The sequence below is a fragment of the Hippoglossus hippoglossus genome, chromosome 22, assembly GCF_009819705.1.
Source record: "Hippoglossus hippoglossus isolate fHipHip1 chromosome 22, fHipHip1.pri, whole genome shotgun sequence".
NCBI lineage: Eukaryota > Metazoa > Chordata > Actinopteri > Pleuronectiformes > Pleuronectidae > Hippoglossus > Hippoglossus hippoglossus.
Window position 1 is genome coordinate 16,413,370 of NC_047172.1, and position 25,799 is coordinate 16,439,168.

At 41.0% G+C, this 25,799-nt stretch overlaps 1 protein-coding gene across 1 annotated transcript; it reads left to right on the forward strand.

Moving 5' to 3' along the window:
* The first annotated feature begins 717 nt into the window (after positions 1 to 717).
* On the forward strand, positions 718 to 16,433 carry LOC117756067 (CD109 antigen-like). Its single transcript, XM_034576369.1, has 32 exons — positions 718 to 841; positions 944 to 1,095; positions 1,184 to 1,212; positions 1,344 to 1,577; positions 1,695 to 1,817; positions 1,904 to 1,956; positions 3,054 to 3,131; positions 3,225 to 3,330; positions 3,479 to 3,599; positions 3,688 to 3,797; positions 3,878 to 4,072; positions 4,361 to 4,465; positions 4,562 to 4,624; positions 5,154 to 5,324; positions 5,417 to 5,572; positions 6,899 to 6,968; positions 7,409 to 7,502; positions 7,604 to 7,721; positions 8,068 to 8,181; positions 8,795 to 9,013; positions 9,141 to 9,282; positions 10,208 to 10,384; positions 10,582 to 10,663; positions 11,339 to 11,570; positions 11,659 to 11,830; positions 12,292 to 12,482; positions 12,976 to 13,131; positions 13,223 to 13,288; positions 13,842 to 13,981; positions 14,076 to 14,232; positions 15,414 to 15,516; positions 16,064 to 16,433. The coding sequence occupies exons 1-32, from the start codon at positions 762 to 764 to the stop codon at positions 16,264 to 16,266; spliced, it is 4,212 nt and encodes a 1,403-aa protein (XP_034432260.1). The 5' UTR covers positions 718 to 761; the 3' UTR covers positions 16,267 to 16,433.
* Positions 16,434 to 25,799: the final 9,366 nt, after the last annotated feature.

Genomic DNA, 25,799 nt, shown 5'->3' on the forward strand with positions numbered 1-25,799 from the left:
TCTTCTGTCACAATAGGAAACAGTGTAATGATATGGCATCTCTAATTTTTCAGTTTAAGAGAATTTAAATCCAATAATTGTTGTAATATTGCAAAGAGAAGGTTTGGACTTATTTAACTGCGGTTTGGCAACTGATCCACATTTTGCCCCAGTGCATAACTTCATCATCAGCCCTCTTCTCTGTTGTCCTGGACCCCTGTGTTGGCCACAAGGTAATACAAATGTCAAACCTGTTAATTACAATGCTGAGTTGTGATTATATGGATTTATTTTCCAATGAAAGAGCCATAAAGTAGTAAAACTACACCGATTCAAATGTCGTCATCTGTTTTCGTGCCAGGGATTAAACTCTGAGTGGATCTTGGGTCACATGTCACAGTTGGATTCCTCCTGGTGTTCTCGACGTATTTTCTTTCCACTATATGGAAACATCAGAGCATCTCTGTGTACTTTGGAGTGCCCTGTGAATTGTCGTCCTCTGAATAGACAGATGAGATGCTCCCCTCTGGGCAAAGGAGTGAAAGAGTATGTGCTGGTGTGAACACCACCCCCCCTCCCCAACTCCACTTCTCCATTGTGTGTGACAAAGAATTATAAGTGTGATGGTATGAGTATGCATGCTGGTGGGTGTGTGAGCATATGAGGGACACCGGTGTGAGGACAGGAGGAGGAGTCCAGGTCAGTTGAACTTGCCCGAGCTTGTGGTGGCCCGTCAGTTCCGAAAGTTGGAGGACGTGCAACGGAGAAGGGGGAACGGAATCATGGGTTGGATTTGGACCCTGGTTGTGTGTTTGGGAGTTGTGTATTCTGCTGTGCCTGTTTCGACTCAGGTTTCAACCAGGTGAGTGGTGCAGTTTGTTGTAAAAGCAAGAACATTCATATTTTATATATTGATTCAGTTGAACCAACTTGTCTGACTAATGGATGTCTTCCCTCCTATCAGGACGTTGTATTTGATCTCGGGTCCAGATGTGTTGCATGCTGGGACACCGACATCCTTGGCTGTCACGGTTCTATCAGACCTCCCTGGCAGGGTGATGGCTGAATTGGCACATGGCGACACCAAAGTGGCTCAAACAGAGGACTTCCAAGGAGGTGATACTGCAGTTCCAGAAATTTAGAGTTGATAGACAAAATGATTTTTGACTTCTCTGAGAGCTGAAGCTCCATTCTGTTTTTAAAGGTCTGACCCGGGTCCTCACACTGCCTCCGGTGAGTATATTTCTTCTTTACCTTATTCTTTCTTCTCTCAGAAAATCTCTGGTATTTCTTTCCAAGATGCCAGTAAAGATTTCTTAGCCTATCGTCACAGATTTCTAATGATTCTTATGCACTCGCTCCAGATTCCTGGCTCTATATCCCACAATTCCCTCTTTAACCTGACCGTGAGAGGCTACAGGGGTGACAATGTCATTTTCACCAACACCACCACCCTCAGCTTCAACCTGAAGAACGTCTCCGTCTTTATCCAAATGGACAAATCACGCTACCAACCAGGTGACAACATCCGAGTCAGGATTGTTTCAGTCCAGTTGGATAACCGTCCATACAAAGGCACAGTGGATATCGCTGTACAGGTAGGTTTCTGTCATGTGTGTGAAAGGACAAAGCCACAGGAGCTGAATAGATTTTTTATTTAGCCCGGCATTGTTTCGCCGTGGGAAGTCTGACCGACGTCCCTCTGTCTCATGCAGGATCCCAGTGGGGATGTCGTGGACAGGTGGAAGTCCACAGGGAATCTGGGGATTGTGTTGCAGGAATTCAGTTTAACGCACACGGCTCCTCTTGGACAGTGGACGTTCATAACAACAGTGAATGTATGGTTGATTTTTTTGTTTGACTTACTTTCGTATTTTATTTTTAAAAGACTGAAAAATGTAACCTCATGTTGTCTTTACTACAGGGGGTGCCTAAAGAGAAAACGTTCTCTGTGGAGCATCATGGTAACAGACCTTTGTTTTTGTTGCCATATCTTTTTTGAAAATAAGCTTAAATACATTGGTTCACATTATCTTTCTTCAAACAACAGTGACATGCATATGTGCACTGTACATTGAGAGGGTCATTGACCATTGTATACATGCCAGCCTACCACCCACTCTTCCCACCGATGAGACCTCTTCCTAAAGATTCCACTTCCAGTACAGTTTTCAAAGTTAAAGCCTCAAAAGCAGGGGGCGGGGCCAAGGGCATGGAACATCAGCTGAAATCTGATTGACCCTGAAGGGCCCCTGTCCTGTCAGCAGTCACCTACTACTATATGAAATTTCAAGAATTTTTTATTTTCTAAGCGTTTATAAAGTACACAATGTGCTTGAACAAGAAACAATTGTCTAAATATATTTAAAGCCCATTTATGAACCCCGATTTAGAAAAGTCCTAGATCCAGCACTGCTTAAAAATACCAAGCCCTCTATTTGTTGGTGTCCTTCCTCTGCAGCTCAGCATGGACACACTGCACCAACAGAATACTCTGTTCCCATTTGCTTTGATTTAAAGGGATAGTTCACCTCATTATCTACTCACCCCTATGCTGATGGAGGGGTGGGTTAAGCGTTTGAGTCCGCAAAACAGTTTTGGAGTTTCAGGGGTAAACAGTGTTGCAGCCAACTCCAATACAATTGAAGTGAATGGTGACCATTCTTCAAACGTAACAGAAAAATACATAAAATGCCTCCATACTGCTCCTGTGGTTACATCCAAGTGTCCGTAAGCCCCGAAACAGCATCATTTACACCATGTTCTTAGTCTAAATGTCCTCTGTTAGCCTGCTCCGGAGCCATGTTCACCTTCTCCAAAAGAGTTTTGTGGACTCAATCACTTCACCCACCCCTCCATCGGCATAGTGGTGGTTAGATAATGGTTGAATTTACATTTTTGGGTGAACTATCCCTTTAAAGCATGTTTTAAAGGCATCTTTAAATGGCAACAATGGTTACACCCAGCAAAATGTATTCCAATGTCCAAAGATAAACTCACAAATATGTAAGCCCGTCTTTTAATTACTGCCTGATCCTTTACTTTACTGCATCGTTACTTGTTGTAGCAGAGAGTCCTCATTTCGAAGTGATGCTAAAGATGCCGTCACGGGTCCTCGTTGGAGACGACATCTCAGGATCAGTCAGAGCACTGTGGGTTCAATTATGATCATTGCCAATAATCAATAATATCACATCTGCAATTTACACGTACATTAATAATGTGAAGGGTTTTTGTTTCTTTAGATACCCCAGTGGACAACCTGTACAGGGGACTTTATCTGTCTCTGTCTCTCTGGCACCTGAAACGATGCCTGCAGCTTCTGAGGACAAGTTGACTCAAACCAAAGAGGTGAGGGTTTATTGTCCTTGTAGTTCATTTATGAAGTAAATATACGCCAACAGTCCACTTCCTGTGTTTTTATCCACCTTCTACAATTCAAGCAATTACATACTTAATGACATTAGCTGACGTCTGATCTTTGTTTTTTCTTTTTCAGATCTATGGGTCAACACAGTTTTTCTTCAGCAAAGATCAAGTTAAAACCCTCCACGCTTCATCAGGAAGAAGCAGCGATACCCGAGTGCACGTTGCCGTCTGTGTTACCAGCAACTCTAAAGGTGAGATGGATTTAAAAACAGCGTTAGTTGATGGGATACTTAATTCCCTGTTTTCAAGCCATTGACTGATATCATCTCATCACCTTAGGATCTAAAGTGAACAAATCGGTTGAAGTCCACCTGGTGAGGAACAAATACCAGCTCACCTTCCATGATATCCCATCGTCCCTCAGACCATCTTTACACTTCGCTACAAAAGTGAGTGAATTATTATTATCACTCTATTCATGTAGCAGCTGTTTTCATGAAGCTAAGAGCTGAACCTCTTTATTCCTCAGCTTAGGATCACTAGATATGACAGAAAGCCCCTGAGCTCGCAGGATCGAACACACTTGGCTGTGTTTGAGGTCGATCAGAGAACGCCAGCGCTGAACTCGACCAAGACCACAACTCTGACGGCACCAGTGCCCGAGGACGGGGACGTCCACATTAAGCTTGAGTTACGAGCTCAAGTGGCGATGCTTTTTATTCGGGTGAGTATTTATTTTGATTTATAACACCTGGAATGTTGGTCCTGCAGGGAAAAGTGGCGTTCGGCGGTTTCGTTGTACGTAAGATGAGTAGTTTCGTTACACATGTTCAGAAACAAATTTGAATAAGTGAGGTTTATTTTCCTCTGTCTGAGGAGAAAAAAAAGCATAAAATCTAAAAAGATAGATGGCGCCTTTTCCAAAGACTAAAATTAGTATTTGAGTTTATATTTATATAACATTTATATATAACAGTTCATATATTTGTGTATATAATGTGTATATGTTCAGGCCAGATTCCAGTCCAGTGAGGAGACTCTGAAGATCTACAACAACTATGTTTCTCCCAGTGGTTCATATATTCAGATCACCCCAATCACTGCCTTACCTGCACAGGTAACCATAAACATGTGTTTTGTCGCTTTGTGCCCAAAGACTGTTACATAGATGATTGTGTTACGTTATGTTTCATGGAATATATTTAACTTTCAGGTTGGATCGGCTCTTCAAATAGAAGTGGAGAGCACCTTTAAACCCACTGCGCTTCACTTTGTGGTATGTTTAGTCAAATGTATTAAATGTAGAAACCGAGTACCAGTGCGATATCTGTGAATTTAAACGTTGCTGACATTTAAGCTAGCTCTGGCTAATGCTACACTTCTTCTTCGCTGTTTTTGAGCGCTGAAGAAGTTGTATCCTCTAAAAGAAATTTGCTGTTTAATCTTGGTGAAACTAATATACTTTAAATACGTGGTATTGGATTAGCACATAGATTAGAGTACTTTCTGATGCCCAAACCGGCATTTTCAGCAGTATCAGAGGCATTTACAAATGCTGGTATCAGTATCAGTACATTTTCATATTGGCCTTTATATATTTACATTTCAATTATCTTTATGGATCTTCAAGCCCTGATGCAATTATTGTTGAATTTTCTCTTTATAGCTCCAACCATCACATTAATCACAGTGAAGCCTGCAAATACCACACCACAATGGATGCTGGTGTATAGATCATTATGAGACATCACTGTGCTCATCATTTCTCTGTGTGAAAAGCTTCTCTTATATTGTTGTACTTCCAGGTGAGCGCCAGAGGTCAGGTGCTCGCGGCTGGAACAAAGAATTCCTCCTCTTTCTCTCTGACCCCAGCACTGGCCTGGTCACCTGAGGCCTGCATCACCGTCTACTGCGTCCTCTCTGATGGAGAGGTCGCCAGTGACGCAGCACACGTACCCATCAGCCAACACAGCCATGTACTTTCATTTATTGTGCTATCACTATTGGTGGACAATTGGTGGACAATTCTTCTGGACATGCCTGTGATTGCGTGTTTCTCTTTCGGCAGGTCTCTCTCAACTGGAGCAGTGACGAGGCTCGGCCAGGTGAGCAGGTTTCACTCTCCGTCACTGCTGTTGAACCCAGGTCCCATGTTGGAATTGCGGTAATGGGGATGCATGACGACAACACTCCAGAGGATGACCTGGACTTTAAAGTGAAGCAGGTACGGTAGTTCTTAAGCTTTAGCAAGATTCACTCTCGGCTATACTCGGGCTCCCCCTACAGGTGGGATGTGAAATTCGCTGTCGTAAATCCGGGTTGGGGTCTGAGCTTCCCAGTGCACCTGGACATTTGTGTTTGTTGACAACTGGCTAACTCAGAACCTCTGACAAGGTCGAAATTTTGCACAAACGGCGGGTTAGTTTTATTTGTCGTGACACTGGAGTAAAAAGTAAAGCAGAAGAAGTACAGAATAGAGAAGAATAAGTGTTTTAGTTCAGCGAAAACACAGCAAGCAAGTAGCTGGCGCAGTTATCGCTATTTGGCTAACTTGCCAGCTACACCTATTGAAATGGGTTTACCTGGGGTCTGATGGTAAACTAACAAGCCGACAACCTACACTTACACAGCCCAGCATCAAGCAAGCAGAACACCACAAGACATAGCAAACAAGATAAAGTTGACTCTTTTAGCTTTTAGTTTCCTTTGTAGCTCTGCCATTATGTCCACACTGAGATATAGCTAGCTGCTAAGTCCGGCTCTGGTAGTGGGTGTGCAATGGGGTGTCTGTAATAGTAATTTGAAGCCGTTATTTTAAGGTATAAGAACAACCTAGTGTTGCTTTAAAGCTCTTTTTTTGCTCTTCTTAACACTGATCGGTGATTTAAAGTCACTTGAACCCAGAAGCTCCATTGTCAAAAGAGACAAATACATAATCTCTGAAACTTGATCTTCTGAGAACCTCCTTCACAAAGTCACCTGTTCAGATTCGGTCAGATTTGCTTCACAGTTAATTACTATACACTGGTCTTACACTCACCTTAATCTGTTGTAAAGACACAGTTTTCCCAGTGAGATACTGTATTTAGTGTGTGACCACTAAACCAGTTGGTCTGGATGTAACCTATCTGTGTGCTTTGTTAGGCCATGACTCTGCCGTTTCTAAGAGCTGGTAACTCTAGTGTGTTGGCTGCGTGGCCTGAGGGGGTATTGACGGATGCAGGATGGAGGAGACAAAGCCTTCACCGCTGTGGCTCGTCTTAAAGATGAACTTTCCTCGTCTCCAAAGCTCTAAATTGTATCGGCTTGAACAAACCGTTTATAAACCGAAATCTCCTCTGGCCTGAGCTGACACTCTTTTACACCTTACATCACCTGCCAAGACTTGACCTACTTTTCTTAGTCTCTAACGATACATCATCTGATGGACGTCTAAGTACAGGCGTTAATGGTGGTCATCATCTAAAGATTATCTCTACAGTTGTATTGTTTTGCAGCTGATAATTAATGTATACATTTTATTGTATTTTTGGTGTCTTTCACGTTACAGGAATGTCATATTTGGATGTTGACTAATGCCACACTGTACAAGCAAAAGCAGCCTGATGGACCTCAGAATGGTAGGATAATAAATAAGTCAAGTTTATTTACCGTTTATAGAACATTTCATATGGCAAGCATAGACTCAGTGTGCTTCCAGAGAAAAAGCAAATGTAGATGACACATTCATGATTTGACAAATGATATGAAATTATATAAAATAGGAGGATATTAAAAAGATATAATACATAAATAATTTGTGAAAATTAAATTGCAAAATAACAAATAACTGTAGTTATTGAGCACTTACAGTACAAAGTGCTGCACAACAAGAAAACAAATGGTTAAATACAGAAAGAGGTACATTAATAATAATGGTAATACAATAATAGAGATAAAAGAACAAAAATAGCAAAGTAAGTTGGTTCCACAAATTCAGTAAAAGCTGATTTAACCTCCAGTCTTAGATATAAATACAGTCTGGGCTTATTCAGATCTCCTCTCTCTCTTTTGTGGGGAGGGGTTTCAAAAGGCGACGTCCTATTGGTGGAGAAGTACTGGAGCCACTGGATGGATGCCACTGAATCCTTGCTTTGGTTAGACACTATTGTCAGGTGAGTACTGACACAGTATTTAGGGTTAGGTAGATTAAACGGAGTGATTTATGTTCATATATAAATACCGTGTCATTCTTTCCTCCTGTCATTTCCCTCAGTGATACAAATTGGACGAGTGTGAAAATCACAGTGCCAGATGGTGTTCCTGCTTTAGGAGCTGTAGCCCTGGTCATGTCAGACAATCTGGGTTTGGGCTTCACTCCTGTGCCACTAAAGGTAACTAAATACTCACTATGTGCCATTGTGTCCTCGGGATATTTCTCAATTGTCGGGTATTTTCCAACTATTGTTTTGTTTTCTTTCTCAAAGTTGCCTTAGTGCTTTTGTCTCTGCTGAACAGGAGATACAGGAAGAGATTTTTGCAATCTAGTTTTCAGATCCTTCTAGGGCCAGGCGATTTAAAAAAAAAAAAAAAAAAAAAAATTATATTATTATATTACCGCAATATCGTTTTCTTAAATAGCAATATTAAAAATAGATATTTGAATTGTGGTCTCTTTTATTTTTTGTATTATTTTTAGCCAAAATTGCTTCAATTGTATCTGTGTCCTCTTGTTTACAGATGAGTGTGTCCAAAGATTTCTCCTTGTCTCTGAATGTCCCGTCGTACCTCATCAGGGGAGAGGAGATGGTGCTCGAGGTCGACATCATCAACCATTTAGAGCAGGACTTGGAGGTCTGAATGAATAAATCTGTGGGATATTCAGGCTGAAATAAAAGCAGTACAGATAATTGATGGACAAAGTATTATTTAACTCCTTCACAAGTCCAAGAACTTGCCTAACCGACCATCTAAAATTATCTTCCAATAATAAACATGTATGACTGTCAAGTTTCATTACAACATTTTTTTTTACATCTTGACATTTGTTACCTGTTAGTTTCTGTTTTGATTTTAAAATAAAAGTTCATCAGGCGCTACATGGACTTACTGTACATCAGACTTCTTATCAGGGATGATTGTTGTTTATGAACAGCGAAGCTCCCTCGGATCCTAAATGTTGATATTTTAAATTGTAAATTAAAACCCACCTATTTAGCCTGTCTTTTTATTAAGGGTTTCATAATTTTAGCTTTCATTATTTTTTATATTTTATCCTTATTATTTTTTGTTATCGATTGCTTTGATATGCTTTGGTCTCTGAATCTGAATGTTTTTAACTCACTTGTAAAGCACTTTGAGTTGCATTTGAATTGTTTGAAAGGTGCTATAGAAGTAAAGTTTGTTTGCTTGATTGATTTGATGTCTAAAAGGTTTTTGCTTAGCTCCCATATGTTTCTCTCTGCAGGTGATCGTGCTGCTTGCACAGAGTGCCGCCTTCAAGTTTGTCCTGGGAGATCGAGGCGATGTCTCTGTGGTAAATGCCCAGAAACTCACCTTAGGGAGTCATGTCTCTGCTTCAGCCTGGTTCCCCATCAGGCCAGTAGCTCTGGGTGAGATTGAAATATCTGTGGACGCCGTATCTGCAGAGGCCTCAGACAGCCTGGTCTGGAGAGTGCATGTGAAGGTATAACGCGATTGAAATCGAGGATACTATAGATGTTGTTTAGGGGGATGGATGCAGTATAATATACAACATGCTACGTGGCATATGGTTAATCCCATGATAACGGTGAACTTTCCTGTTTCTGAAGCCTGAGGGAGTGGAACAGTCGTACTCACAGACCCTGTTCCTGGAGCTGGCACCAGAGAGGCACAACCACTCCAGATCCGTTTCCTTCTCCTTCCCACCAGATGTGGTGCCGGACAGCCAGAAGGCCCATGTGGCACTGGTTGGTACGTCTATCATTTGTCTTTCCCTGTTGGGCCATTGGCTGTTCCATCTGAGTGCATGTTGTGTTTACTTTAGGTCAATTAGGCATGGGTAATATGTGCTCGTATTTTCCTAAGTGTTTGGATGTGGAGCTCGGGCGTTTGTGCATCAAAGTCCTGAAAACATTCAGGTGCTGTGTGTTGGGAAATGGAAACAATGAAACTCAAACAGGAATGTTATGGTGGGCAGATTCAGAGCAGCTGTCAGGCTGTGCTCCTTTCAGGTTGAGGGATGTTGGGCGTTCGTCATGGTAGAGAGGCAGGCTTCGGGTTTTTCTTCATTTGGAGCCAAATTTGTGGTTTCTGAGTATTAAACTTTGAGCAAATGTGCAAAATGGAGTATTTGACTCTGCTTGAGATGGTGTTTTTATGATTGTGTTTCTTCTGACTTGTGATTCCAAGAAGCCATTTCAAAAGTGTGGTTCTTTTACAGTACATGCCATAGGCTGTATATAATTATGGATAAGGACTCTCCACTTCCTCTCATTGTACTTTAATGAAGCGCAAAAGCATATGGAGGCTTGAGTCCTCCTGCAGCAGCTGTATTTCAGTTCAGACCTAAAATCAAAGCTAAAATATCCCAGATCGAAGAGCTACCATCTTTTGCTTTTGCATAGTGATTATGGTGGAGTGGAGCCAGGATATTGAGGCCCCACCATTCTTGACCAATTGCAAGTCAGTCTCAGCCGTCAATCATGATTTTTAACCCTGTTTTTATAGCATCAAATAATAACTGAAACCAAACTTCTCCAAAAAATTGAGATAATAACTTTGAGCTTCTAGTTTGGTCCATGTCCCATCCACTAACATGGAGGAGTTGTCACCTGAAACTTGTTAGTGAACACGTTGTTGTGCAACAGTTAATTGCTCCCTCCCTCCCTTCACACAGGTGATCTCTTGGCCTTGTCCTTCAGTAACCTGGACTCTCTGGTGCAGCTGCCTCAGGGCTGTGGGGAGCAGAACATGATCCACTTTGCTCCGAGCGTTTATGTTCTCCAGTACCTGAACAAGTCAACTCTGGATGATGAGGAGATCAGGAAACGGGCTCTGGGTTACATGATGGAGGGTGAGTAGCATTTTCATGACTTACTGGATTACTCATGGTAAACGACACTGTGTACATACTGTATAAAGTGTAATCGTTACTTAGGCTCTACAGGGCGTCTTCATAAAGATAATTATCTGTATGAAATTCAGTGATTTGTTGCTGAGTTTCACTTCACATGTCATGTTTTATCATCATGTTATATTTTTTGGTGTAAGGTTATCAGCGACAACTGTCCTTCCAACGAGAAGATGGATCCTTCGCTGCTTTTGGTGACAGCGACACCTCTGGGAGCACGTGGTGGGTTTCTAGTGTCCTGGAAATTACACAAGTGACAGGTGGTTCATTGTAGATGAGGTGAAAGCAGTGCTCCCTTGCTTCTGGTTTACGATAGGACACTCGGAGGTGTTGTTACCGAGGGGTCAGTAAGGTTTGATTTGTAGAATTAAACTAGAATGTCACTCAGTAGAGCACAAATCTTCCCTTAAAATCAGTCAAACCACACCACATTTCACACATTCATAGATAGTTCCCTAAATGTGCCTCATTTTCATCAAGACCCATTAATTATTCTGTTGGAAATTGGTGAAAATGTAACAAAAACGCCTTATCTCGTTATTTTAAAGAAAGTGATCCACCCCTTTGTCAGGGCTTAAAAAATTTAAATGGCCTCTTTCCAATCCTTCCACCAAGTTTCATGGAAATCCATCCAGTAATTTCTGAGTAGTCCTGTTGATGAAAAACAGACAGGGGTGAAAACAACCTACTTCACAGAGGTAATCAATCACACGATTTTCAGCCATTGCCAAAAAATTGGCAATGGCTGTGGGCTTGGTTCGGTTTGGTTTGATGTTGGTCCTCCCAGGTCCCCTTTGTATGGGGCCCCCAAAGTCCCTTAATTGTGTTGTTGTGTTGATAAACATCAAGTTCACAGAAAGTAATCTCCCTCCCGCTGCTTCTTCTTCTCCGTCATAGGCTGACAGCCTTCGTGCTGCGGTGCTTCCTCCAAGCTCAGCCCTACATGCAGGTAGACAACAGTGTCCTGACTCAAGCCATTACTTGGCTCTTGAAGCACCAGGGGCCTCAGGGAGAGTTCAGAGAGGTGGGCAGGTTGATCCACACGGAGATGCAGGGCGGACTGGATAACAGTTCCGTGGGGCTCACCGCTTATGTGCTGATTGCGCTGCTGGAGGATGAGACCTACGCGGTATGTCGGTCGAGACGGTGTCATGTAAAGTATACGAGGGAAGAAAGGCGGAGACACTGATGATCTCTTCTTCTGGTTCCTCGTGAAGGAAATGTACAAAACCAACGTGTCCCTGGCCACGAGGTACCTGGAGAACAAAGTGTCCAGTGAGGTGTTCAGTAACTACAGCCTGTGTCTGGTGACATATGCTTTAGCTCTGGCCAACAGTCGGGCGGCTGCCACTGCTCTGTCCCAGCTCACCGGGAGAGCCGACTACACAGGTAATTTAACAAAGGCTGTTTGTTTAACGAAAATATAAAATGTTGTATCAATATCGGAACTTCGCAACAGTCCTGGTTCAAACTGATATTTGAGATGCACAAGATGCATCAAATCCTCTGAAACTGCAGCATTAGTGAAACCCCATGTCTGTGTTTTGTTACAAAAAACCTTTTGTTGGATTCCAAATACTTGTTATTGAATAACAAGTATTTTCTTGTTATGTTACCAACCAGAAAACATTTGATATCTGCCCCTAAGCAGCCTGGTTTAGTTTTACAGAAGTATAACGTGACCATCTGGTGAGTTGCTAGAACATTCCTGCGTTTTAAATTTCCTTTTATCCAGATCCATCTTAAAAATAAATTCCATCTTAAATCTGTTATGACAACCATGTAGATCGATGTAGATATTTTTTCCAATGAGCAGCATGATAAATCTGTAGGAACATTTTATCCCAAAGATGGAGTTATGATGTGGGCGTCCTCTGCTGGCCTGAACTCTCGTGACTGGCAGCCGTACTCGGCGCAGATCGAGATGGCCTCTTACGTGCTGCTGGCTCTTTTCAAGGGTGCCAGCCTCCTCGAGGGCTTTGCACTCCTGAAGTGGTTGAGTAGGCAGAGCAATCATCTGGGAGGCTTCGGGACGACACAGGTGGGACGAGAAACCTTCATTCTGTGACTCAGGTAGATGATGTTTAACTGTGTGACGGGTTGGTTCGGTCTAAAAGACGATTATCAGGTAAGTGGGGAGAATTGAACATTGTTGTAAATATATTTGTGTATTGAGCTTTGTGAAAATAGCATATTAAATGACAGGCACACACAAACACACACATGCACATACACTTATATGTAGTGTGTCTGTGTGTATATCATAAAATATAGGAGCTGTATAATTGTGTATGTCTATATTGTATATACATATATATATATTATAAAATATATTGATTATGTATATGTTGTAGATGCATGTATATATAAATATGCATGTATATTATAAGAAATATGGATTATCCATTATATGTGTGTGTCCGTATGTGCACGTGTATATGTGTATCCTGCATGTATATATAATTTATACAATATTGATTATCTCTTGCATATATCATGATATAGTATTGATTGTTTCCGATGTGCGTCCTCAGGACACGGTGGTCGGCCTCCAGGCTCTGTCTTACTACGCAGCATTCAGCGGAGCCAACGCCATCGACCTCAGACTTAACATATCCGCTCCAGCATCTTCGTTCGGTTCTCTGTTTAGCATCAACTCTACGACTTATCGGATGTATCAAAGCCAAGAGGTAATAAACCTGTGTGTGTTATTTTTTATATTTCACATGATGCTGTAGTTACCGAGCTATTGTCAGCCTGGGCTTTCTACTTTCCTGTTAGATTAACGCGGACCAGGATCTAAACATAAACGTATACATGGAGGGAAGAGGATTTGCCATATTTCAGGTACAGTATACAGCATTGCTGTTAAAGGAAAATATCACACCACAACTCCAAACTACCCCCTGCAGTACAGGATTGTTTCCATACTTCCAATTTACTCAGCTCGACATGAAGTTCAGTTCCACCAGCGGAGCATGACCAGAATAAATTGAACGCAGCAGCTGTGCAGATAGCTTCCCCCGGCCCAATGCTACAGCAATGCAGCTAAATACTAATGTTGGGGGATAATAGACGCTCAGCAATTACCATCTGGAACACATAATGTAGTAATCCAGATAATATCACTGAGTGGATGATGACTGTGGTGACAGGTAAATGTTTTCACTATGTTCAGTGTTATAACCTCAGCCACATATCCCCTTCATAACCCATCTGTCATTTAATACTTTTATGTAGAAAGAGGTAAATAGATACAGAGATTCAATTGTTTTCCATGACTATAAGCGATATTAGTTTTGTGACTGTGGGGAGTACCAGTGTGAACTGCTGTAGTAAAGTAATATTAAATGTGCACTTTCATCACTATGTTATTAAACATGAGCATGAATCCCTCCAGATGAACGTCTTTTACAACGTGAGGAGCTCAGCGTTGTCCCAGGACGTCAGACCTGCCTGGGACGAAGACGCGTTCTCATTAGATGTTGACGTTGCTGAGGACAAAGAGCACAATCACATGCTGCTGTCTATATGCATGAGGTCAGTACTCCAACACAGATTTGTTTACATGCAAATTTACACCAGTAACACCAGACCCTGAATTTAAATGACCTTGTGTTTTCGTGCTCTCCAGGTTAAAGGAGAGTCAGGTGATATCTCAGACAGGTATGGTCATACTGGAGGTGGGCATGCTCAGTGGGTTCAGGCTGTCTCCTGGAGCCGCTGCCCTGACGGACCTCATCAGGAAGGTGGAGATACTGCCTGAGAAGATCAGCTTGTACCTGGATTCAGTAAGTGTCTCATCGGCATTTGTCATACTATAAGAATTTCAGGAACATTTGAGCTCAGTTGAGTTGTACAAATACTTTTTCTAAAGCACGGCTGTTGGAACAATCCGATAATCTCATAAAAGTACAACAGCCGTAAAGGATTTTAAAGATACAGAGTCGTGAGTCCAACCTCAAGACATTTTTGACTAGCCACCAAAAACTGTATTTATTCATTTTAATTTCCCAACATGGTTTGATCCTACTTTACTGCGAGGAATATACTTCTATTGGCTAGTTAAAAAGTTATGTATAGTGTTTTCTGTGTATTTGATTCATTCCTGCCCCATGTCAACCATATCACCAAAACAGCACATCTTCCACCTCTGTAACATCGGCCGCCTCCGACCCTCACTTTCACCTTCTGCTGCAGAAACACTCATTCATGCATTTGTAACATCCAGACTCGACTACTGCAACAGTTTACACTTTGGTGCCACAAACAAAGTCCTTTACAAACTCCAGTATATCCAGAACTCTGCCTTCCGCTTTCTTACCAGTGCCCGCTCAACTGATCACATCACCCCAGTTCTCCATGACCTCCACTGGCTCCCAGTAAAATCTATAAAATGCTACTCACCACATACAAGACCCTCAACAACCTGGCTCCCCCCTACCTCTCCAAAATTCTCCACCAGCACACCCCCACCCGACGCCTCAGATCTACTGATGCCAACCTCCTTCAGGTCCCTAGGACCAAGCACCGACCCTGGGGTGACAGGGCGTTTCCAGTCGCCGCCCGCTCTCTGTGGAACTCATTACCACCCCACATTAAAAATGCCCCCACACTGCTATGATTAAAAAAATCCCTCAAAACCCATCTCTTCAGACTTGCCTTCCCCAGCTTAACCCCCCGACTCCATGTTTTTATATTTCTTAGTATACCTCATTCTAATCTTTTTCTTAGTATTAAAGAGTATGTTGATTGTTTCCTTATTTTATCCTTCAATATGTAAAGCGTCTTTGAGAGCTTTGAAAAGCGCTATTTAAATGCGATGTATTATTATTCTTATTAAAGAAGTGTGTTTCATAAAAAGCTTGTCATCTTAACAAACATTAACAAATTGATAAATTACATTCCGATTAAGGTTCATTTTTGTGTACAGACATTAGTTTGTCATCATCACTTTTCTGGCACTTTGCAGCTCAACAAGTCAGAGGTCTGCATCGGACTTCCAGTTATCAGAAACCACAAAGTGGCCCATGTGCAGGACGCTGTGGTGCAGGTTTACGACTACTATGAACCTCGTGAGTACAACTTCACATTCCGGCTGTAATTTCATAGTATGTGTAAATGTTCTTTAAGCCACAGACCTGGAAAGAAAAAGAAATCAAATGCAGAATCTGGTTTCCAAGTATCCTGGTTATTTTTGCACATGTAAACAGCTTATACTGGTTGCAGAGAGCTAGATGAGAACTTGTTTATAACAATGCATGTATATATTACCTGGAGTGCTCCAATAGACTCCAGGATACTGTTGCTTTGGAGGTCGTTGTGAGAAATCAAGACACAGTCACATTGTCAAAAACTAGGAAACTGTTGTGATTACGTAACAGAGATAAGAATATCCAGGTTTTTCATGTTCCATGTAAATGTGATTTCTTAAATATAATCAAAACTAAGATACTACAGCATATGTAAACACACTCTACAATCAGCTTAGCCTTTGTGTTGGACTGTAGCAAAAGTCAAGCTCTCTCAATATACACACCAGTATGATTTTACAGTGATATACACAGTGTGACTCTCTGATTATTTTCTAGTATAATTTTGATTGTTTCCTCTGCGTCTTAGAGAGAAAAGCAGTACGAACGTACAACTCTGACTTTCTTCACAACATGGAATCCTGCTTCTTCTGTGGTTCGGACTGTGATCTGTGCAGACCTGGAATCACAGTGACCGTTTCTTCCCCCCTTCTTCTGTCTAGCTCGGTAAACAGCGCCACCTACAGCTTGAGTTGCATATTTCTTGGAGTCATTGCTTTCCTTTCATTGTAGTCTGCGTTTGTGGATTTTTTTTAAACCAAAAAAACATTAAAGTAATGAATTGAGGGAAATTTAGTACAGTATGTAAACATTGATATGCACTGGATCCAGTTTATAAGTTCTATATGAAATTTATGTTTTCTTGACGAATGATTGTAACGTTTAGACGCTTAGCATGTTGCTCTTTTGCTTAGTGCACACTCACCTTCTACTATTTACAGTGGGTTTTATTTTATGTTATTTTTGAAAAGAGTTTAATGTGGAAATACTGTATTTGGAAACCTACCCATATATTTCATTTGTACTGTGAATATATTGTTTGATTTTAAACATAAAAAAACATATTAAAGCATTTTTATACTCTATATTAAATCCATGTGTTTATTCTACAGCTCTCCTACAGTTTCCATCAACTGTCTGACTTTTGGGTTTAATATACGTCTACACATGATGTAAGACACTCGGGACGTGAATGCGGCACAGGGAAAGAAAATGTAAGGTGATTTGGAGTGAAATAAAGCCTCACGTTACCCCTGTGCCACATCACATAACACTACGCCAGAGGAATGTGGACTGACCTGCAGACATATGCACACGTTTAAATCATCCCAGCTGCCGTATCATAAATTCTGAATGCGATTTCTACGATTTTGACCGACTGTGTTCAGTCCACAGCATATTTCATTTTCTACAACGCAAACATTTCACAGCGTGTTCGCTTGAATGTGACTGCTTTTCTGACTGTAGTAATCAGTCATTTCACACAGGCGGGATTTTACTTTGAAGGTAACAATAACAATATTGAAATACTGAGTACCATGAAAATGAATTACCTGCACCAAGGAGGTTGTTTATGCCGCTGTCCGTTTGTTGGTTAGTTTGTTTGTACAAAGATTACGCAAAAGGTTTACGCAAAAAGTTTACGCAACAAGATTACGCAAAAAGTACTTGACGGATTTCCACTGAACTTGGTGGAAAGATGCGTTATGGGTCCGGGAAAAACCCCATTGCATTTTGGTCCAGATCTAGATTAAAGGATAGATCCAGGATTTTCTTTTTTTCATTTTCTTCAGCATGACAAGATAATGGCATTTTCATTGATTTCTCAAAGAATATTTCATGGGTCTTGATGACAAAAACCAAGCATGTTTAGGGGACTGATTACTTTATGAGAGTGTGCAATATGGTGGAGATCCAAATACAAATCAGGAACTGCGGTTACATAAGGGGACTGTTGGGCCTTGGTTGAGATATGCACTCTCTTGATTCTATATGTATTTTTACTGACTTCTACCCTATATACACCTCACATTAAGTCACTGAGACAATTTTAGTATCTTACTGGCTATGAATCCCCCAAATCCCAGAGAAAGATGTATAGTGAAACCAAACATCTGCCCCATCGTGGCTCTAGTGACAGATTTATGCTCTGAACCTGGTCTTTGACCTCTTTTAAAGACACACTCTTACCTTATGACCTTTTTTTTAATCTGCTGATATTTAGTGTTTTAATGGCATGTCTGGTTTTTATGTGTTGCATTTTACTAGGCTCATTGGGCAAACGCAATTTTCCTTCAGGGGCAATAAAGCTTTTAGTTCGTAAGCAAAAACAGACATTGAATGAAGTATAGTACACAAAAAAAGCTAATCCATACTTCAGGCAAACTTCTACACAGTCGGCCCTTTACTGTTTGGCTTGGGTGGAATGTGATAAATGGTTACAACCTGTGAGAATTGCCTTAATCCCTCCTTTAAACCCAAGCGGATCCTTGAGTGAAGTAGATTTACACCAGTGCAGCTCAATGAGAAGGCTGCAGAATCACAGCACAGTTGGTTTGGATTTCCAATTTTAGTATAGACTCTGATGCTGGTGTGAATATTTGGACCATATGTGAGCAAACGGGCTTGTGTCCCCGTGGTGTTCACATATGTCGTTGCTATAAGACTCTACTTTATATAAGCATGTTTCCTTAACCCTGTAAAGCCCCCTGTTGTAAAATTACCAAATGACATTTAGCTCTCCTAAAAACAAGGCAGTCTTTATTTAAAGACCACATTTATATAGTCAGTGGGTCCTATTGTTTAGCCTCACAATGGTGTTTTGTGTAGGTCTTGCTATCAGGCCATGAACGCACACAACGTGCATAACTCTCCTCAAAGTGAATCACTTTGTTAATCAAAACTGAATATATTAACATTCAAGTAAAACGCCTGAAATATAATATGTATATTTGATTATTCGCACATTCTTAATTAGTTTACTCCGTTTAAATTTTGAGATCAGATCTGATTTGAATAATTTTGAAAGTTGTAATATTGTAACATTTCCCTAAAATCTGACTTAAATGTAAAAGTTCTAAAAGCCTTTAATTTCTGCAACAGATGCCTACTACAACAACATCTGACAGGAGAAAGTTGCGTTAATATGTTTTACAAGGTTACAAGTTAAAAGTGCAAAAAGACACTCAGAAAATAAGGGATGGCTAGAATATAGTTTTAGTATTTCCATGCTGTGCAGTTTATTTGTACGCTTATTTCTTCATTGTTCTCGTAATTTTTAAATACTTGATGTCACCATAAACTAAAAAGCTGCAGTGCCAGATTCAGAAACACTAGATGGCAGCCTTGCTATTTTAATAGTGATGGGTTCAAAGCTGAAGTGAGACTTCAAGGCCCCATGAATGGATAGTACCACAAACAGGAAATACTTTTTGCCTGTTCACTTAACATATTTTTGATCTAATAATAACGTTGTCATTGATGAATAAAATAAATGTTTATGTTGGTAGGACATGAAATAACACTTCCCTCAGGGGATAAAAGCAGAGTTGCAGGATCTACTTTTGCACTGTTTGTGAAAATGAACATCTGTATTCTATATGATGTCACATTATTTACTGCCTAAAAGTCATTTTGTGGGTTTTCTTTAGCTGTGCTGTGGCTCTGTGTGTATACACGGCGGATAATGACACAGGCTTTAAGGTCACGACGGACGACCCCACAAACCAGGGCCTTGTTATGGGTCAGGCTGCAAAAACATTCGGTAAATCAGGGGCATGCATCGGTTGTGAGGTCATGCATGGACTCTGACAGAGGGCTGACAACTGTCTAATGTAGTGGCCTTAACTCAGAGAGAGCTTAGGTTAAGTGCAGTCGTGGTATTAAGACGTTAAGATGAGTTGAAGGAACCTCTATAAAAAAAATAAAACACATGCAAAGAGAGATTAATGGCTCCATCTTTCACCACTTTATCATGCAGATGTGAAGCAACAGGAGATTATAAAGAACAAAATGTAAAAATCTCCCAAAACAAAGCTCATGCCCAAATGGAGACGGATTATTCACAGAAGTTTCTGGAGCTCTTTGGGTCGTATTGGGCCCAGATTGACCATTAGGTCTGTTCTCATGAATCAGGTTCACTGAGTCTGATGAGATTTATATTTTAATAATCACACCCATCAATGTGTGTGTGTGTGTGAGAGCAGTAGCGTTGGCAACGCGCCGCTCTCTGGGGGATGCAGATTGGGTAAACAAGGCGGAGGAGGTCATTATTTATGATTTCCTGGTGCGAGCCTTCGGAGAAACATGCAGTATTGCTGTTGGGAAGATGGACTCTGTGTTTTGTTTCAAATAAGCAATTCTCATTGACGGCAGGTTCTGCAGATGGATCTGCTGTTGCATAACTGAGAGGAATGTGTCTCTTGCTGAGTAGATTTTATCAAACACATTCATCAAAAAGCACCTTTTAAGGTACGATGATTTGAGCACATTTATGACCGAGAGTTTTGGAATACAAATATCTCAGCATCTTGATTGACGATAAATCTACATTCAATGTCACATCGATAATTTAAAGACTCAGAAACAGAATATTTCCCATGTATTGTAGAAAACTTGTTGTTGAGGCAGTGATTATGTTCGTCATGGACTACAGTGGTGTGATTTATATCCGTGCATCCTCTACAAAATGAAAAGCGTTATCACTCTTCCCTGAGATTCATCACTGGTGATGCTTATGGAACTTACTGCATCTATACAATGATGTCGGGTGGGTTTCTCTCCAAGTGAAGCAGGATTCTCAATCTCAATGGTATTTATTTATAAAGCTCTGAATTAAAAAAGACCAGAATATCTAACAGCATTATTCTAACACGCTGATGTATCTTTTCACATCCGCTCAACTGGTTTCTTCAGAACTTGCAAAAAATCTGCCTTTTCTTTTAGAGGAACAAAATACAGCACATCCTCCAGTGAAGTAGCTTCTAAGCTTTGGATATTTTAGAAATTTGATCTAAAACCAGTTGCAATTATTTTATCTAACTTATTTTTTTACACTAAGCCTAATGTCTCACATAACTCTATTTTATTTGGCATTTTAAAGTTGTAAAGTCATGTTTTTATTTTGAATTTTTTAAATCTTGTCTTTTATTTTGGTAAATTGTGAATTGTTTATTAGTATTCCCCTATATTGTTGTAGTTGTCTCTTTTTTCTCCTCTTTTTCTGTCTTTGTAATTTAACTTGATATCATTGTAAATAAAAATCACTCCTCAATGATTTCTCCAGTATACAGTGCATAAAGGTTAGATGTCTGTGCTCTGTATAGTACAAGAGTAGCAGCCTTGTTGATTTGTATATTCAGCAATAAAAAGAATGTATGACAGTACTGTAATGATATATTGCACAGTAAAGACTGTATGTAGTTTGCGTTTCGTAACCACAGTGATTCAGTGTAGGATGATGTGGTGTTAGGAAGTGCTTCTGGCAAGTCTGATGCTATATTTTGGTAAAACATTTATTCCTGAAAGAGAGATAGTGAATTGCTCCCCGTGGCCCTGCTCCAGATGACATCAGTAGGAAAGAATGACCAATCACAACGCAAAACCAGATCATATGGAAATCCACTGCTGCAGGTGTCCACACACAAATCAGCGGTGGCAGCAACAACAAAGATGATTCGCAGGGGAAAAAAAAACAACCTTCCAACTCCCAAGGGATGCAGAACCTGAACGATTCCCTGCGCCTGGGACTGGTGAGGACGATGATGCGTTTGTTTGGCAAGTCATGCTCCATTCAGCGGGGCGAGTCATGGAAAAACCCTTTGAGCTTCCATCCCACCCACAATGAGAGTTGTATTTACACAACCCCCAGGCGACCCTGCACAGACCGGCCCAGACAAACGAATCCATCCCAGACAGAGGGGGACTCCTCTGAGGAACAAAAGCAGGGCTGCTGCTCCAATCAGTCGTCCTCTATGAGCGAGGCATTCCCGGATCTTATCACTATGGTATGGACCTCTCAGTTGGAGATGCTGCCAGACTATCGTGTGTGTGCGTGTGTGTGTGTGTGAATCACTGTCTGTGTGTATGTCTGCATCACTAATATTTATACAAGTATTAGCTGCTACAAGCTCAGTGAGACATAACACTACGGCAAAGCACCAGAATCACATAGTATGTATCATAGTCCTGCCCTTGATGTTTCCCACAACTTGGAGATTCAGGGTCAATGATCTGGTGATAAGATTCTCGTTTTTTAAAATGCAAATTTGTGGAATTGTAGGAAATGTATTCAATGAACTGTAAACTGTGTGAAAAAGGTGCATCGGGTGAGTGTAAAGGAACATAAAAAAACAGATTCACTCCACCAGGGAAGTTTTTCTACTTGTATCACTTGAATGCAGTGCATTTGTCAGGGCCACGTTGAAGGGGGAGAAAATTCAGAGATTTCGAGATAAAGTCTTAATATTATTAGAATAAATTCCAAATTTTAGGCTAGTTTCATTTCAAAGGGTGAGTATCAGACGATCAGCTTGTCGCCCGTGTTAAAACGAGGAATGTGGAGCATCTTGTTAATTTATGTTTTAGAAATGTTCAAAAATAATCAAATTCTTTCATATTTTGTCACTTAAGGGGCCACATTACCATGAGTATCAGGCCTTTGAAAAGATTGCGTAAGAAACTGAGTTTAAATCTGTAAAAAGAACCACACAGACTTAAAAGAAATGACTCTTTTATGGAGGAGGAAATGTTTGGTAGTGGTCGATTGTGAGGTTATCGTTGGTTACATCTGTGATATTTAATGAGGTTTCATAGAGTGGAACTCCGGCGAGCATGGGTTCTCCTTGCTGCTTATTTCCCTCTTTTCTTGTAACATTATGACTTTTCTTGTAACTTTTTTTGCGTAATATTACAACTTTAATCACAAAATCTCAGAATTTCTTTTTCTGCAATACATGGCCCTTATACTAATTGTGTATTTGAACAGGAATGCAAAGTGTAAAAACTATAAAATGATCCCAATCAGAGAAATGATGCATGGTTCCCACCTCTAATGTCTGACATTGACTGTGATAGCCATGCATGAACCGACATGGATCGAGTACTACTCAGCTCTTTGTGGTTTTCTCCCCGCCTCTTCATTTCTCCGCTTCCCAGATTTCACAGGTACTTCCACAGCTTACACCCTGTGTATTGCCTGACGTGAGAGTGAATGACCAGCCCATCTAAGGTTTCAGCACAAGCCAATGAAGCTGTTTACATTGTCGTGAGAGGGCATCAATTCTTGAAGGGCCTCGATGATAGCAGCTCTTGGAGTGTGATTGATATATTCTGTCTGGCCCAGGATGGTTCCTTGACTCATCACCTCTGAGCTCCATTTATTTAGCCTCACACTTGGCACCCCCCCAAAGAATGAATGATTCAAAGTAGTAGACAGACCAAACATAATCAGTCACACATGCTCACGCACACACGAAGGGGCAAACTCTGACTCTTAATAACCGTATGACTCCTCACTGCGGTGCTCTCACAGTTTTCCGCTCATTTTTCACTGGGGGTCAGTTTTGCTACCCCAGATTCAGCTGACACACATTTCCCCTGCCTCGCCAGTCAATTACAGTAATCAGAAGCAGGTGGGAAAAGGTTTACGCCACTGCTCCCGTATGTGTATACGTGACTGTTTGTACTGTATGCACACAGAGGACAAAAGAAAGAGGAGAGGAAATCAAAGCGAGACTGTTTAGATGTGTGAAAGCCAGGGGCGGCCTTCTGGAAGATGTGTTTGTATAGACGTTTCTGACTGACACGGGATTATTATGCGTCTAGACCACAGAAACAGAGGGAGTTCCTGCAGCCTGATTAGGACCCGAGCGCCGTCCGATTCGTCAGGAGGCCGAGCTAAACTGGTGTGACGTGAGGCGGGTCATGCAGTAGCAGCGATCACGGGATTGATGAATGGAGGGAGCTGTGCAAATAAACGCTCGCACTCTGTTATTCCACTGATGTACAGCTCGGTGATAATGGAGACTTCAGGAGCAGACCCGAATGCTGCTGGGAATACTGGAGGTCGCAGCTGAGATGGAGCAACTGCATCACATGTGTACTTCTGTTTCTCATTGGGTGGCAGACGTTCATTAATTATGTCTTATCAAACAGTGCAGCCCCGCATTCAGAGTAGTCTGTTGTATATCACTGAGTTGAAATGCGTGCAGGTCTAAGTTCAATCAGACTGAATGTCAATTTGAATGAAAACACGTCTCGCTCCATTTCACTCAGACATGGACGAGTGCGTCTGCATCATTAGAGAGATGTCACTCAAGCACAGTGTACACGCCCACACTGACCTGAGGCACGAAGTGGAGGGCCTGTGGGTGTGCAGGTGCACGATTTTACATATGCTATCACTTAAGACAATATTACAGTTAATAATTTATCAGAAAATAGTCAAATAACTACTCAGAATTTGTTCTACCTAAACCAGCTACAACATTCAAATGCAGCTTGTATTTTAAAGAATCAGCTCTAACAAATCGATAATAGAGAAAAACAATCAACAAACGGACAGGGTTAAAAACATTACCTCCTTCGTGGAGGTAAATATAACACTGATAAGAGGCCACTTAACATTTTATGTCTTAAATACATTTTTCCCTAATACATAAGTACATGGGCTAAGTATTGTTTTTAATACAGGATTTCATTCCCATTTGCGTCAGTCGGATTTCTCGTAATACGTATTTTATTTTTAGCGGTGGAAATGATTCTTAGAGGTCATACATACAGGTCAGACATCCTGTAAACACAGCAAAGTCTGAAAAAACACAAGCCCTAGTGACATCATCAGCTTGAGCCTAAACACTACAGATTTGTAGTAGAGAGCTTGTATTGAAAACTGTGATACAGTGATTGAAAGTGCTAATTAATTATAAAAGTGCAAAAAAAATGTTATCACAAGAGTACTCTCTATGATCATAAACATCTGCTTCTGGTTGAATCCATTTTCTTTATGACAAAAAACACGTCATGAACTTATTTAAAGAACAAAGTTCTGATCACGTCTATGAAAAAAGTCTGTAAAAATGTTTCCATAACTTTTAGTTGAACATCCTCACAGAAAAACATTAGTCAGTTTCTCTCTTGGCCTCTAAGCTCTGTCTAATCCCATCTGTCCTGTGATTTCAGCAGAGCTGATCTTGTTGTCTAAATATTTCCTGTCACAGTTTAAGGAGTTTTACAGGAGGGCAGATGGTGTAAGACTCAGAAGCAAAAAATTTCCATTTTGCTACTGGGCTGTGAGCCACTTTAGGCCCACTACAATATGGTGAGTGACGTATTGTGAGTTATAGGCGTGCTCCCTGGGTGGACACAGGCTAGAATAATCCAAGCTACACTCTTCCAGGTGGGGAATCTTACCACCCCATTACCATTAATGAGTATGGAGGTATTGTGTGTGCACATGTTATTAGGTCTACACTCGGGAATGGCGTTCAGTCATGTGATATTTTGTCGGCGGGCCATAAATCCAGACCATAAAAGGCATGCAGCCTTGAAACAACTCCTCACATGTAATCTGTGTATAACCTAACTGACTAAAATGAATTTACCTGACACAGTCTCTTCAAGCTCCAATTCAAGTTGTTCACATTCAAAAGCTCGTAAACCTTAGACCTTGGCCTCAGACCTTGTCAGTCAGGCCCCGCTGCTGTTTTTAGCCCGTGGACACCTTGAAAAGGAAACTGTTCTAGAAAATAGGTTACGTGACAAGCTTTGGCAGTGTGGACTTCAGGGAGCCTCCAGCCCTCTTTACAACATTAATGAAACTTGCATGGATTCTCGTCATCCCCTTACTCAAACCTTCCTTCCTCTCCCATTAAAAGCTATTTTTTGCAGCATTAACTCTTTCTCTATGTAATATTTGATTATGTACAAAGTATGAGAAAATGCATTATCCCATAACTATGGATTTTTGCAGGATAACTTATTTTTTGTATTGCATTTTGTATGTTTCATGTGGGTATCAAGCCCCAGGTGCCCAAATCTGAATCAGTCATCTTGCTAAGGTGTGCTGCTGCTGCTGCTTTGTGACCTCCCCTGTATTTCTTTCCTCCAGCCTCAGACAGCATCTGTATGTACATGTACTGTATGAATGAGTGAACAAGCACTCCACCCATGTGGAGGCCGCTGACACATCAAACACCTCAGGGAAACACACCCAATCTGCTCCTGATCTTAACTGCAACCCCCCTTCGTCAATCTTGTGGTGTTTG